General features: G+C 42.9%; 1 protein-coding gene across 1 annotated transcript in view; it reads left to right on the forward strand.

Annotated features, from left to right (window-relative positions):
* Positions 1-12555, forward strand: part of LOC137881125 (capping protein, Arp2/3 and myosin-I linker protein 3-like) — a 54713-nt gene extending 42158 nt beyond the window's left edge. The window contains exons 33-41 of the mRNA XM_068722896.1: positions 77-992; positions 1819-1923; positions 2156-2192; positions 2461-2529; positions 3738-4000; positions 5233-5368; positions 5659-5748; positions 6367-6477; positions 6564-12555. Of these exons, the coding sequence (XP_068578997.1) occupies positions 77-992; positions 1819-1923; positions 2156-2192; positions 2461-2529; positions 3738-4000; positions 5233-5368; positions 5659-5748; positions 6367-6477; positions 6564-7084 (2248 nt within the window). The 3' untranslated portion in view covers positions 7085-12555. The remainder of the gene's footprint in view (positions 1-76; positions 993-1818; positions 1924-2155; positions 2193-2460; positions 2530-3737; positions 4001-5232; positions 5369-5658; positions 5749-6366; positions 6478-6563) is intronic.
* The last annotated feature ends 520 nt before the right edge of the window (positions 12556-13075 follow it).

Raw genomic sequence — 13075 nt, forward strand, 5'->3', positions numbered from 1 at the left:
TGAGTCCTGTAGCAGTAGTCGTAGTACTGAGTGTCTCTTCTTGTCTGTTGCTCTTTCTGCTGTCTCCCTGCTGCAGAAAAGGCCGGTGGGAGGAGTCAATCCCTGCCCAAGCCACTCCCTCAGAGTCAAGCTCCACCCCCACAGCCTCAACCCCCTTTTCCTCTTCGTCTGACAATATCACCCCCTCCACCACCACCACCACCACCACTGTCACCTCTCCCTCCCTCCCATCTATTGACACATCCCTCACATCCACTGATGTTTCACCCCTCCCTACATCATCCACTCCCCCCGCCCCCTCTTCTGTCCCCACCACTACCACCACACTTCCCACCAAAAACATCAAGAAAAAGTTTGGCGACTTCTTTGCCTTCAAGAGGTCTCGAGCCGGCCGAGCCGCCAAGGCAGGAGGGGGAGAGGGAGGAGGAGGAGGAGAGGGTGTGAAGGTCAAAAGGACCTCCATTGCAGACCTCATTCGACCCCTCCGCGAGGCCAAAGAAAGGGAGAGAGAGAGGGAGAGGGACAAGGAGAGAGAGAAGGGGAGAGGGGCAAGGTCAGTGGAGGATGCTAACGTTTCTAATGATGCCGCCACCACAGAAGGAACCGTCGCCACCGGCCACCATCTTGCAGGCGATGCCAGGGGAACGATGGAGCCTGCCAAGACATTAACCACGACGACGCCTTCCAGTGAGACCACTTCCTCTTACCCCACCGTCGCCACGAGCCCTGACCCCACCACCGACACGCTTTCCCACCTAGAAGAAGAGGCAGTTCCTGTCTCGCCAGGTCGCACCCCCAGTCCCGTGGTCACCTCCCCTCTAACAGAGCAGGAGAGGAGCGGTGTGCAGATGCAGGATATGAAGTTGGGAGGGACTCCGTACGGAGAGAGGAGACTGAAGGTGACCAAGAGGTCCCTGAGAGAGGGCAAGAGCCAGAGTCTCATACTGCTGACGGGATTAGAGCCCGAGGACAAGGATGACTCACACAGTAAGGTCAGTCTGACCATACACTGAACGCACACACAGTCAGGTCATGTAATCGGAGAAGGTCCGGTCAATTCTTAAATACTGCTGAGAACCAGGCCCTGAGTCAGAGACACTCTGATACAGCCGCTTGATCTGCACACCTGTACCAAAGATCTGAGGCGGTGGCAGGGCAGCACCATGAAGGCTGTGGTTGATAAGCAGACAGCGTCAGCTAGCTAGCTAGCTAGTATAGTCTATCTATGCACTCTGTCGATCAACCGACAGGCGAAAAGTTGACCCAATGACACACTTTAAATGACAGTGCCCTCCTTTGCATAATGAGGCAGAAATGTATAAAGAAATCTAAAAGAAATGTATAAAGAAATCTAAAAGAAATGCATAAAGAAATCTAAAAGAAATGCATAAAGAAAATAATACAGAAAAAAAGAAATACAGAAAAAAAAATGTTTGTGAAAGTCTTTTAATGTGAAAAATATACAGGAAGTGTTTCACTTGCAGCATCTTAACAGCAGATTCAAAAAAAATCTTAAAAAACATGTTTTGGAATTGTTAACTATTATTGTAAAGTGGTATTAATACTACTTATTTGGAATAAAAGGACTACAACATGTAAAATCCTGTCCTGCAAGTCCAGACTGGGGTTCCATGAGTTTGTTCACATTTATCCTATTATTGCTGACAAATGATAGTGTTTTAACTGTTCAGAGTATGTATAACACAACTATATCATGAACACCACAACACAACAGAACAACAGTGTGGTCCTTACACTACGTGTGTGTGTGTCGAAATTCACATTCACCATTTTAAATGTCCATGTTTCGTCCTCCAGAAACATGCGTCTGAGAGCACATCTAGTTTTGAACAGAGGCTTCAGGTGATGCTGCACAGAATGGGCGTGGCCAAATCTCCACCAGGCGACACCAAGGCGAGCCAGGTAGGATGTGTGTGTGTGTGTGTGTACATGTAGTCTGTAGACAGGATTTATCCGTTAATCTATTCTGTGGTAAATACTTATTGTTATTACGCTGAAAATATAATTCTTCCCATAAACCAGTCTATATAATGTCATAATTTCTCTGGATTCTTTAAACAAGAAGACGAAGTTGCAGCCATTACAAAGTGCACCAGCAGGTTGTTGATCAAACGTTTCATAATGTCTGTTGTAGAACAAAGACGAGGAGCTCAGGAAGGCCAACTCTGAAGGTGAGTGTTTTTTTAAAACATTTTTCAATCTTCAATAATTAACACTGCTAATTTAAGTTCAAAAGTATGGGAAATAAATTCAAGTTTCATTTGCACCAGCTGTTGCCGCAATGCTAAACATAATGTGAACTAAATGAAACATCTATGTAATATTATACGTTTCATGAAATATTTGTATGTTTAATACTATTAACACTGTTGCAGCTGCACCTTCAGGTGAGGGACTTCATTACATGTACAGCTTGGATTCAACTGTCTCTGTCCTCAGGTGCTATCCTGGACAAACCTGTCCCTCCTCCCACGCACACGAAGCCCAGAACCATGTCCACATCATCAGGTACCAATGTAATCTATCGTCATACTGTATGTGGATAAAAGTCCTAACAATACTCTCAATAGGTGAACAGGTATTGTTAGTGTATCAAGCCTGATCGCCCTTCTTCCTCTTGAGCTATAGAGCTTCATTGTTGTCCCAAAACACATGTTCCTTCATTACCATGAGCACACACACTACACACTGCACTAGTGATCAGCTGTTTTAGGAAATGACTGAGCTCTTTTTAAGACACAAGGCAAAAACATTAAAAACATTCCATAAAAAGAAAACATCCAAAATAAAATCTAGGTGTTTATTTGACGTGGTCATTTTGCATCTGTAGATTTCTCCTAAATTCACCAAAAGTTACCTTTAAATAATGTCTAATTTGCATATTTAAACAAAACATTTCAGAAAACCTCTTAATGTAAGTAAATAACTGGTGGTATCTATTAGTTTTTCACTCTATTCTCCTGTAGCGTCTTCAAAATGTCTGCAATTAACTAAACATGTCTTTAGAGGACGTTTTCTCTCAATGAGTTTGTTCTCAGACTCTGATGATAAATCTCCACTTCAGTAGCTCTTACATACACCAAACTCTCACTCCTCTCTATATGCTGAAGGTTTCTACAGCGGTATAGTCTGATATATATACAACATTGTATTACTGAAAACATGGAGAAAATGGCTGTTGACAGTATTTTTTGATTTATGGAGTGATAAAAGGAGATATCTCAAATTCCCTTTATAAAAACCTTTGACTCTAATATGACGACAAAATGAAACAAGAATTTTGAACCTGGCTTTATCCAATGTTCACATTGATGTAAGAACTTGTTATACAAAAAAGAATTGTCTTAATGCAAGTAATCAACTGGGGAAGTTTCATCTGTTAGTTCATCTTGTCTCCCCTTAAATATGAAACAATATGAGGCTTTTTTAACGATGTATGTCTCCAGTGGAACCAATAGTAGAGGAGTCACAACGATGAAAGATGAACTCGCACGTTGTTGGTTTTGGTCTTTTCATGGGATTTGATGACTTTTAATTTGATTATTTTAAGTTTTCCTTTCAGGCTTAGGAGGTTTAGAGGTTCTACTGGCAATAATTCACCCATATCAAACAGTGTTCATAAAGAACATCAAAAAGAACAACTACATGCTCTATAATGTGTTTTAGCAGTATTATAAAGCTTCTAAAAGTATTATTGGTTTGACCCCCATTTCCAGCAGACCCCAGGCATCCTATGAGAGCGCTGGACCCTCTCCGACCGGACCCCCCCCTTCACCCCAAGCCCGCCCTCCACGAGCGCCCCGTCGGGCCCCTGCCGCCCAAACCAGCCGTCGCCGCCAAGCCTCCGCTCCCCACCCCGGCTTCTCCTGCAGGAGCGGGAGCTCGTCCCTCCTCTGCTCCTCCTGCCGGCGGCTCAGCGGGGAGAGTCCAGCTCAGAGCGCCCCCTCATGACGGGAGGCCAGCGGAGAGCACAGCTCAGGTAACCCAGCAGTCTGTCAGAGGACAGCATTCGCACCTCATTTACTTCTTTAATATCGTCCACAAACAACACCATCAAAAGGTTTATGAATATGTGAGAAAGTCAACGAGGATGCTTCCATTTTTTCTATCTTTACTTCATTGATACATTAATTCATATATTTAAAATGTACAATTAAAAAGGTTAAAGATTATGAATACGGAAACATTTCATTTGTTTATAATGTAAGTTAAATATTATGTACGGTGACTAATACAGGCCACAAGGTGGCAGCAATGTTTACAGCTTCTTGTAATACACAAAAACAGATTGTTATGGCACAATAATTAAAGCGCTACCTCATGTAGTCTTTGAATTGAGCAGGTCTGCTGAACCATCAGCACTTTGTCTGAAATACTAAGAAAACTCAGTTACCTACATTAGACACATCAGACTACAATTGGCAGCTAATGGTTTCCAGTTTCAGCTGGTGCTGGTTACTGGGAGATATCAGATAACATAATTATTACCTCATTGTAATTAAGTTTGATACAAACACATGGGATGATTGGGAAAACATGGGGTAGGATAGATATGTCAGGACATGAATGATGACATAAATGAAAACCTCACTGCAGCTATAATAGAGGAAAAGCACCAGAGAAGAGAGAGTTCAGGTGGTACCATGGTGGAATATAGAATATTCTCAAGCAAATACAAATAGAAATATTGGTTAGAGAATGTATTAGATTATAAAACAGCTCAAGAGCATTTTCTTTTTATGACATCATTGGCAACAGTCACTATGTTACAGGCATAACTTTAGCAGCCTGGAAATGTAATACACGGAACCAACAGTCTTTTAGTGAAAATACAGATTCACTCCTTATGATACACAATACTGTTTAAACAGTCAATACACAGTCAATACAGTGATTTATGTTTTCAGCTTTTTCTCATGTAGTTGTTCCTGTGAGGAGCTGCTAACCCACTTTCTCAACTATTTCACGAGTTCTTTGTCCTGAAAATCAATGTGAAATGAAAGTAGAAGGTAGAATAGATATTAGAAACCCCTCTCACAAAATAATACAAGTCTCCTCCAACCTCCAAAAGGCTCATGGAGGAAGGATTTATTTATTGGTTGCAGGATTGTTGGCTTAGCGTTCTGTACATACAGGCTCATATCAGTCCTGACGTAGCCGTCATGTTGCTGTGTCACGGTCCACTGAGCTCCCTCTGATCTTCATCCCCAGAACGGGAGCCAGGAGCGTCCCCAGGGCGCCGCCTCGGCTCCGTCCTCCAGGACAGAGCTGCTTCCTCCAGCCTCGTCTCCATGGAGATGTCCCGGCGCACTGGATCGCTCAGAGAGAGCACAATCTGTGACCGACGGTACGTCTCACTAAAACCAAATAATCCACCAGAACTAAGGTTTGGGCTGATATGTACTACTAGAGGAACATCAGGTGTGGTTCAGAGGCTCATGGTGGTCTGGATCCTCCATATGATAACACTCAAGCATATAACATCTCAGGGTCTTTATCACCTTTAGTACGTTCAAATTGGTAAGTTCAACATTTAAAAGCCACTTCAATAGCTGAAGAAAATGTATTTAACACCTTGAATGTGTGTGTGTGTGTGTGTGTGTGTGTGTGTGTGTTTGTGTGTGTGTGTACCTCCAGAGATTCTTCCTAAGCCACGCCCACACGTGAAGCCCCTCCCACAGCGCAGAGCCGTGTCCGTCCATGAGGACGCTCTGACCATGACACAAGGTGAGGCCTAGTCTTATTATTTATTAAAGACATAAAAACTGACTTAATACTGGTAACAATGAATAGAAGCATAACCGTAAGGGAAGGAATACAAAAACAATGTAAGATCAAACCACAAGTCTGTGAAAGGTTAATGAAGAGATTCACACATTCAAGTTGGGAGAAAGTCACATCGGCTGCAGCAGAAGTTAAGAAGATTAGAGAATTTACTGCTTCTTGAAATGTGGGCAAAAGAAAGAGGCTCCAGGTACCTGGGAGGTCTGTAGATGAGGTCCTGTTCATGTGAGGTTAGGTCCTCAGGGTTCTCTGAAGACCCACGTTAAAATACTCATCATAAATGACTGATAAGTTCCTACAATATGACATTTGGCCTCATGCAGGAAGGGATATAAGAACAGATTTGCTCTTATTTTGTACCCAGAGAAACATTACAAAAAAAACATAAATATCATAATTCATTTTAGATGATATCTTTATAATGATTGGATTATTAAAGAAATACTAACACATTTTGTTAATTTATACATATTGATTTATTTTGACAAAAAGTCCGGATTAAAGACTAACTCTTGGTCTCCAAGACTCTCAAGTCCCTCTATTTGTCTAAATCTCTCTCAGAGCTGAAGGCAGTGTTACAGAGATCCCCCATCCGTTTCCGTGGCATCAGAGGAGACCTGCCCACCTGCACCGAAGATCCATCTAGTGGGGAGGAAGCAAAAAAGAGCTCAGGTGAGAGAGGTGTTTATAATGCTCATAACTTGATATTTTTCTTTTTCTTTGATTGATTGTTTTTCTTTGGCCCTTCATCCATCCAGCCGGTGACACGGGGAAACAGACAGCTGAGGACAGGAAGGAAGCTGTCCAGAAGGAGGAGCTGAAGGCAGAGCGAGGAAGGACCAAGCACCCTTCTCCAGGAGAAGAGGAGACCCCGGGCTCAGGGCGTCCCTCCTCTGCAGAAACTTCAGCACCCCGACTCTTCAGTCCGACCGCAGCTCCGTCCATCCTGGAGAGGCCTCCGGCACTAACCCAGAACCTGGAGAAGAAGCCTCCTGTTCCCCCCACGTGGGAGAAAAAGAGCCCCAGCGCGGTCCCGCTGTTGCCCCGAACTCTAGAAAAACTGCCGGTGTCCCCACCACCCCGAGAAAAGAGCCTGAGCACAATCCCATCCGGATCCCCGGAAAATCCCAGAGTGAGCCCTCTGTCCCACAAGAAGCAGAGCCCCGGCACAGCGGATGTGAGAAACAGCACACAGGAGGGAGGAGAGGCGGTCTCGAAACAGCACACAATGAAGGCAGAGCCAGCAGACCAAAGAACTGAGCCCCCTCTGTCTGAATAACACACACACACACACACACACACACACACACACACACACACACACACACACACTGAGTGACACCAGAAGGCCTGGGAGAGAGAGGAGCCAGGGGTCTGTGACATCACTGAGATCAGGAAGTGGGAGGCTGTACGAGGTCTGAGAACAGCTGTAAAACTGCTGCTGTGTCCCATGTCAGGGGGGTTCTCTTTGAAAGCTAAATGTGATGTAGTGCACACGATTGGTGCATTTTGTTGTTGCTAGCTTACAGCTGACGTCTGCTCTACTGGGTGAATAAACACGTACTGCATAAGCCGTCCAGTCGTCGAACAACGTGCCCAGAATAATGGAAATTGAATCAATGGATTCTGAAAATACATGTTTTTATATTGATTAGGAGTGCCCAACCGCAGCACCTGTTTGTATGAGGCATGTATTATTCATACTAATCCGACCGCTTATTGCAGTCTGTGCTTATTTACCCTAAACAACAAAGCTAACAGACGTTAGCTGCGGGGCTAGCATCACACCGTGTGTTTTTTGTGTGTTGACAGCTCATCTTCTGACTGATGTCAACAATATCCAGGAACTTCGTCACAGCTATATTGTCATCTCGTCACGTTGATGAACTGGCGCCATGTAAGGGTCCATTCACATGTTGCGTTTACCATAAAGTAGAGGCTGGGGCGGGCTTACTGTGATTGACAGGTACCAGAGACGTATACGGCGTCTCTACGTCACTCCTCCGCATTCCAAATATATATTCCAAATATATAACTTCTGTTCACTCGTTCCAAAAAAGACAACATGGCGACGGCCGTAATCCAAGATGGCGACGGCCAAATCACCAAACTCGAGACTTCATAACATCAGTCCACAAATCAATGGGTGACATCACGATGACTTCGTCCACTTCTTATATACAGACTATGCATTTTAGTTCAGAACTATTTGGAGCTTTACTATTCGCCCAAAGGAATATTTGACTTGCTTCACCCTTAGACTGTATATAAGAAGGCTTCGCTCTTGCCGACCAAGGAAGTCACAACATCCAGATGAAAGTTCAGCCAAACTGAAAATCAAGCAGTAAAGCTACCGTGTGGTGCTGGAAATCCATATCTTTGTTTTGACTCTGTTTAGTTTAGTCAGTGAGGTTTGCTCCGCGCTTTTTTTGACGCAACATGTGAATGGCCCCTATTTTTTAGCTCAAGTTTAAACATGTTTAAACACTCGGCAGAGTCCTTTTCAAGGAGACGGCGTCTGAAACGGGACACAGCTAGCTTCAGCTAAATGAGGTTGTGAAGTCTTTACTGGACGCTCTCCACTAAAGGGATGGCTCATCTCAGCGTTTGTGAGTGTAGTTCATCATCATGTCAGAGACACTTTAGTGTATATCACCTGCTTCTAACATGTTGTCATTATGATTTGATGGGGGGTTACACGGCCCACCATGTTCTTTAGGATTATAAGGTTCTGTAACTTTTCACTCGAATTCTTTTTTTCCTCAGAAGATGAGCAGGTTCCACGAGAAAGGCAGAGACATGTTTCATTGTGACTTAGATTTCAGTGAGTGTTCTACATTTAGACACACAAAGCTATTTTGCTCCCATTCATTTTTAAATTGGGGATTTCTGGAAAGTGTTAAAATTGTTATGACTTGAAATTTTGATTGCATGATGTCTTAAATCCCTCTTTTTTTAATCATTGGCTGTTTTTTTGCCCCACACCAATCACTGTGACATCCATCCACTCCACATGTTTCATTCCAGATGGAAGCTGTTAGAACTGCTCACTATTACTACTGAGGTCCTGCTTTTCGTCCTGCTAGCATAAAGATAGAAGCTAGCTCCACATGAGATGAAAAGTCCACTAAAGTGCATGAATAGTAGAAGTACAGCTCTACTCTACTCATTTCCTTTCAATAAACATGAGTGAGCTTTAGATAAAGGCGCCATGCTCAGGGAGATCACGAAACGTCCCATAAGACGGGACCAGTGTTGGTTTACAGGCTTTGTCATGACACTTTTATAAAGTGAGGTGGTGGTTTGTTGTGCTCTTACTAGTCTTACCAGTGGGTCGAATGAAGCATGTATCAGGATGTGGTATTTACCTCACTAAGAAACAGACGGGGATGTGTTTGTGGGAGGAAGTCCTAAAGAGACAACACCTTTGTTTTTTTTATCATAATGTAGTTTTGAGCAGGAATCCAAATCAGAAACACTTCATTGCCAATTATGTGCACATACAGGGAATTTGGCTTGGTGATTGGTGCACGACACTGAACACAGTGCAATAGTATAAGACGTAAAAATAAACAAACAATATAAGAGTGTTATTCCTTCTCTTACCACTCTATCGCTGTAGCTCTTTAGTAGACAGGTGAGACAGGTTGGCAGGGGGCAGAGAACTGACAAAGAATGACTCAGCCATTTTTGTTTGTGGACCAGGTCCATTGGCTCCATCCAGCACACACAATGTAACGTGGCTGCAGGACCTCAGTAGTGCACCGGGACAGTTGTTTAAGCTCATTGTTTATCCTCCGTTAAGAAGGAACCAACATTACACTTTGAATACCATTTCCTCGTCTACTAGAGGGGCTAACTGCTAAACTCCAGGTCTCTCAGAAGCAACAGGTAGAACGGTTCAATAGCTCTGTCCTTATCGTCCTCTCTTGTCACCATATTAGGCACAGTTAGATGATTTTTAACAATGCCTCCCAGTTGTCTTACCAGTTCTGCTCTTGCTACAGAGAGGTGAGGTTGCTCCCAACATCTTGATAAAAAATATATATAATTAAAGAAATAAGATGAACTTTCTGGTTATTTTCTCACGATTTGTATACATTGAAAATGATGTCAAATCCATTTCCATTACACAATTTTAAGTCCCATCATGTCATCCATGTGGGGAAAATATGTCTTGCCTTGTTAAGATGTCTTTACGTTGACCTTTTTAGAATCTCACATGGGACATCAGAGCTCTGCATGTTTCTGTTGACCCACATCAGTGTGTGACATTCAAATCAATTCAGGTTCAGTCCGTCCGTTACACAACCGCACATGTAATCACCACGTCCATCGTATCACAGGAGAACCAGAGGATTGAATAGAATCCCAGTATATGATCAGATATCATGTGAGGTCTATCAGACTCAGGGTGGCTGTGGAGAACGGTGTATGTTTTCTAAGAGCAGACCTCAGGTCAGCGACCTGAGCCTCCGTCTCATCCTGGGGGAGAGTTTATTTTCTACCCTCATGTTTATCTTTGCCTTGCACGCACAGAATATGTACAAAACTACATAAAGCAAACAAAAACAAAGTTATGAACAGAGTGTACATCCTTACCTATACTTGTTAATAATTATTAAAATTATGAGTTGTGTCATAATTGTGTACTCTCTTGTTTTGTTTAATGTCTTCCGTCTCTATTGGGGAGTTGAGACAAACTAGAGACTAAAAGTCAGGATATCTGCCGATGCTGCTTTGATTTTGACCTTTTTTTAAATGTTCCATCTTTATGAAAGTGCAATACAAAATGTCTGGCCTGACATTGTATTGGACCTCGGTGACATGTTATGCAAAATATACATTTTCATGGCTTTTCAACATGAATATGTCTTGAGACCCCCTAAAGTTTTCTCCTGCTCCGTCTATCAGAATACATGTGTCAGAAGGAGCTGGTCAGAGTTGACGTCCTATGGGGTCAGTGTGACGTAGGACCAACTACCTCACTGTTTCATGGTGACTTCCTCGCTATCGCTGACCTGGTGACACGAGAAAAGCCTTTATGTACTCTCATCATATGAAGCCGTGTAGACCCAGTGCATTAACTTTATTTTTGACTAAAGTGTCCCCGCAACAACTGGAAAACCCTTTCTCAACGCGGGTCAGTACACAGCAGGCTTTCTCTTCAAAACTGAAACTCAAGGTCTACCGGTTTGTCCTTGGGTCGGGACAGTACCATTAAACTTGTGTAAGTTTTGCCGTTTTTATGTTCTTTACTGTTTATTGTCACTGTTAGTTGCACAATTAAAATGTGCCAGATCAACGTCGGCTGGTGGACCATCCATAATAAATACCCTCATAAATGTATTTTAGATGAAGCATACTTTTCTGAATAAATAGAACATAGTACTAAGTACATATTCATTTTTCAGAATGTGACTGTTTGTGTTATGATGCTCTGCTCACATGAAGCATTTCATTTATTTTCGTGCCACAACTCCTGGATTTGTCTCGTGAGGAAAATGCCACTACTACTTCTTAACACTACTGTCCATAAAACAGCTTTATTAAGAGCTCTGTAGAAAATGCCACCCAATATCAATATTTCTTTATTTGTTCTCTCAATCATACAAATACTTTTGATTAGGAGAAGAAACAGAAGCACTAGACTGATGTGCTGCAGTAGATGAAGTATACATCTATTGTAAATGATTAACTGCCGTATATAGTGTCCCATTACACCCTCTCCTGAGACATGTGCCCCCCATGGGCAGGTTGCCATGACATTTTCCAGCCCGGTCTGATTCCCAGGGCGTCAAATACAACAAATACAACATTTAGTCTCAGCCCTCAGCGTCTGATACCTTTAATGTCTGTATGAGACTTATGGGCTTTCAAATAACTCCCATGTAAACCTGACCGTAAGTTGGGCCTACATGAAATGTGGCGGCTCCCCGATAGATGAACCCACTTCATTTGGTTTGTTTTGTGAGGTTTCTTCTGGCTCTTCTCGTGGGCAAATACCTGGTAATCTAGAGCACAGATTTCACTTTTGCATTTATATTTGCTGAGCACAGACATGCTCCCCAGGGCATCAACCACTTTAATGACCCCATTAGCTTTCCTCTACAAACTACATATCAGGTTTAATCCTAACTTGATGTTGTTTTGGGAAGCAGGTAGATAGTGTGTACTGTAGGTAACATGGCTACAAAATAGCTGTACATTCACTCTCATTAAAAGTGTTAGTCACAGTTTTCTCCACACAATGATTTATTCTTAGCTATGCTCCATTTCTCTCATACCCCCTACTGGGATCATCAAAGTTCAACTTTACTTTACGTTTGTTGTGTCAAAGAGCAGCCAGGAGGCTCCCTGCTGAGGAGCAGGACTGTTAAATACAGCGGGATGATGAGGAAAGGTCTGGGACAGTCTACAGAGAGATATGCACTCTGTAGTAATGTATCAGGCTGTCCTTGGACTTTAGGCCTAGTCCACATACACAAGTACTTTTTTAAACATCGTTAGGTAAAAAAAAATCCAGTTCCCACAGAAAAAGAATCTCTGTCCAGATGAAAACGCTAAAACACAATTGAAGCTCAGTCAAGGCCAGTGGGTAGGGTGGGACACACACACACACACACACACACACCAGCAACATTGACGGTGGGGTCTAGGTGGTGGGAGTGTTGGATAACATAGAAGTGACCTCCATAGTGCATTCTGGTCTTACTCAATATGTTGGAAGAGCAACTGTATATTTACATGTATGTTATATGTCAATAAACACATTATAAATATGTTTAAAAGCCTGATTTTAAGAGTGACATTTGTGATAGAAAATTTAGTTGTGCTAGTACATTTCTACTGTGATTTAGCTTATGTGCCTTACTCACTAACAAAATTATACATGTGACATATGATTGTGTAAGGAGAGTGGTAACAGGACCATATGGGGTATCTCAGGCCTTTTGCTTTGATAAGAGGGAGCAACCAAATGGGGGTTGCAGTTTAACCAGAGAATGTTGAGGTGTGAAGATTCTCAGAGATAGGCAAGGGTAATAAAGACACATGTCTTTGTGCGACAAGGCTCAGAAGATGAAGGGGATGACTGGAGGGTTCAATGGGGAGCTTGAAACTGTTGATCAATTGTATCTAATGTAAATACCTGAGGTTCCCCTCTACTGTGTGCGGAGATGCTTAAGAGCAGGAGACAAACTGAACTCTTGGCTCATCCTCTGCAGACTGAGCTGCAGTCTGTATGACGGTGAAGCCTTCTCTGGCCAGA

This window comes from Cebidichthys violaceus, unplaced genomic scaffold (genome assembly GCF_023349555.1).
Source record: "Cebidichthys violaceus isolate CVI_PGR_0920_01 unplaced genomic scaffold, fCebVio1.0.p SCAF_3, whole genome shotgun sequence".
Lineage (NCBI taxonomy): Eukaryota > Metazoa > Chordata > Actinopteri > Perciformes > Stichaeidae > Cebidichthys > Cebidichthys violaceus.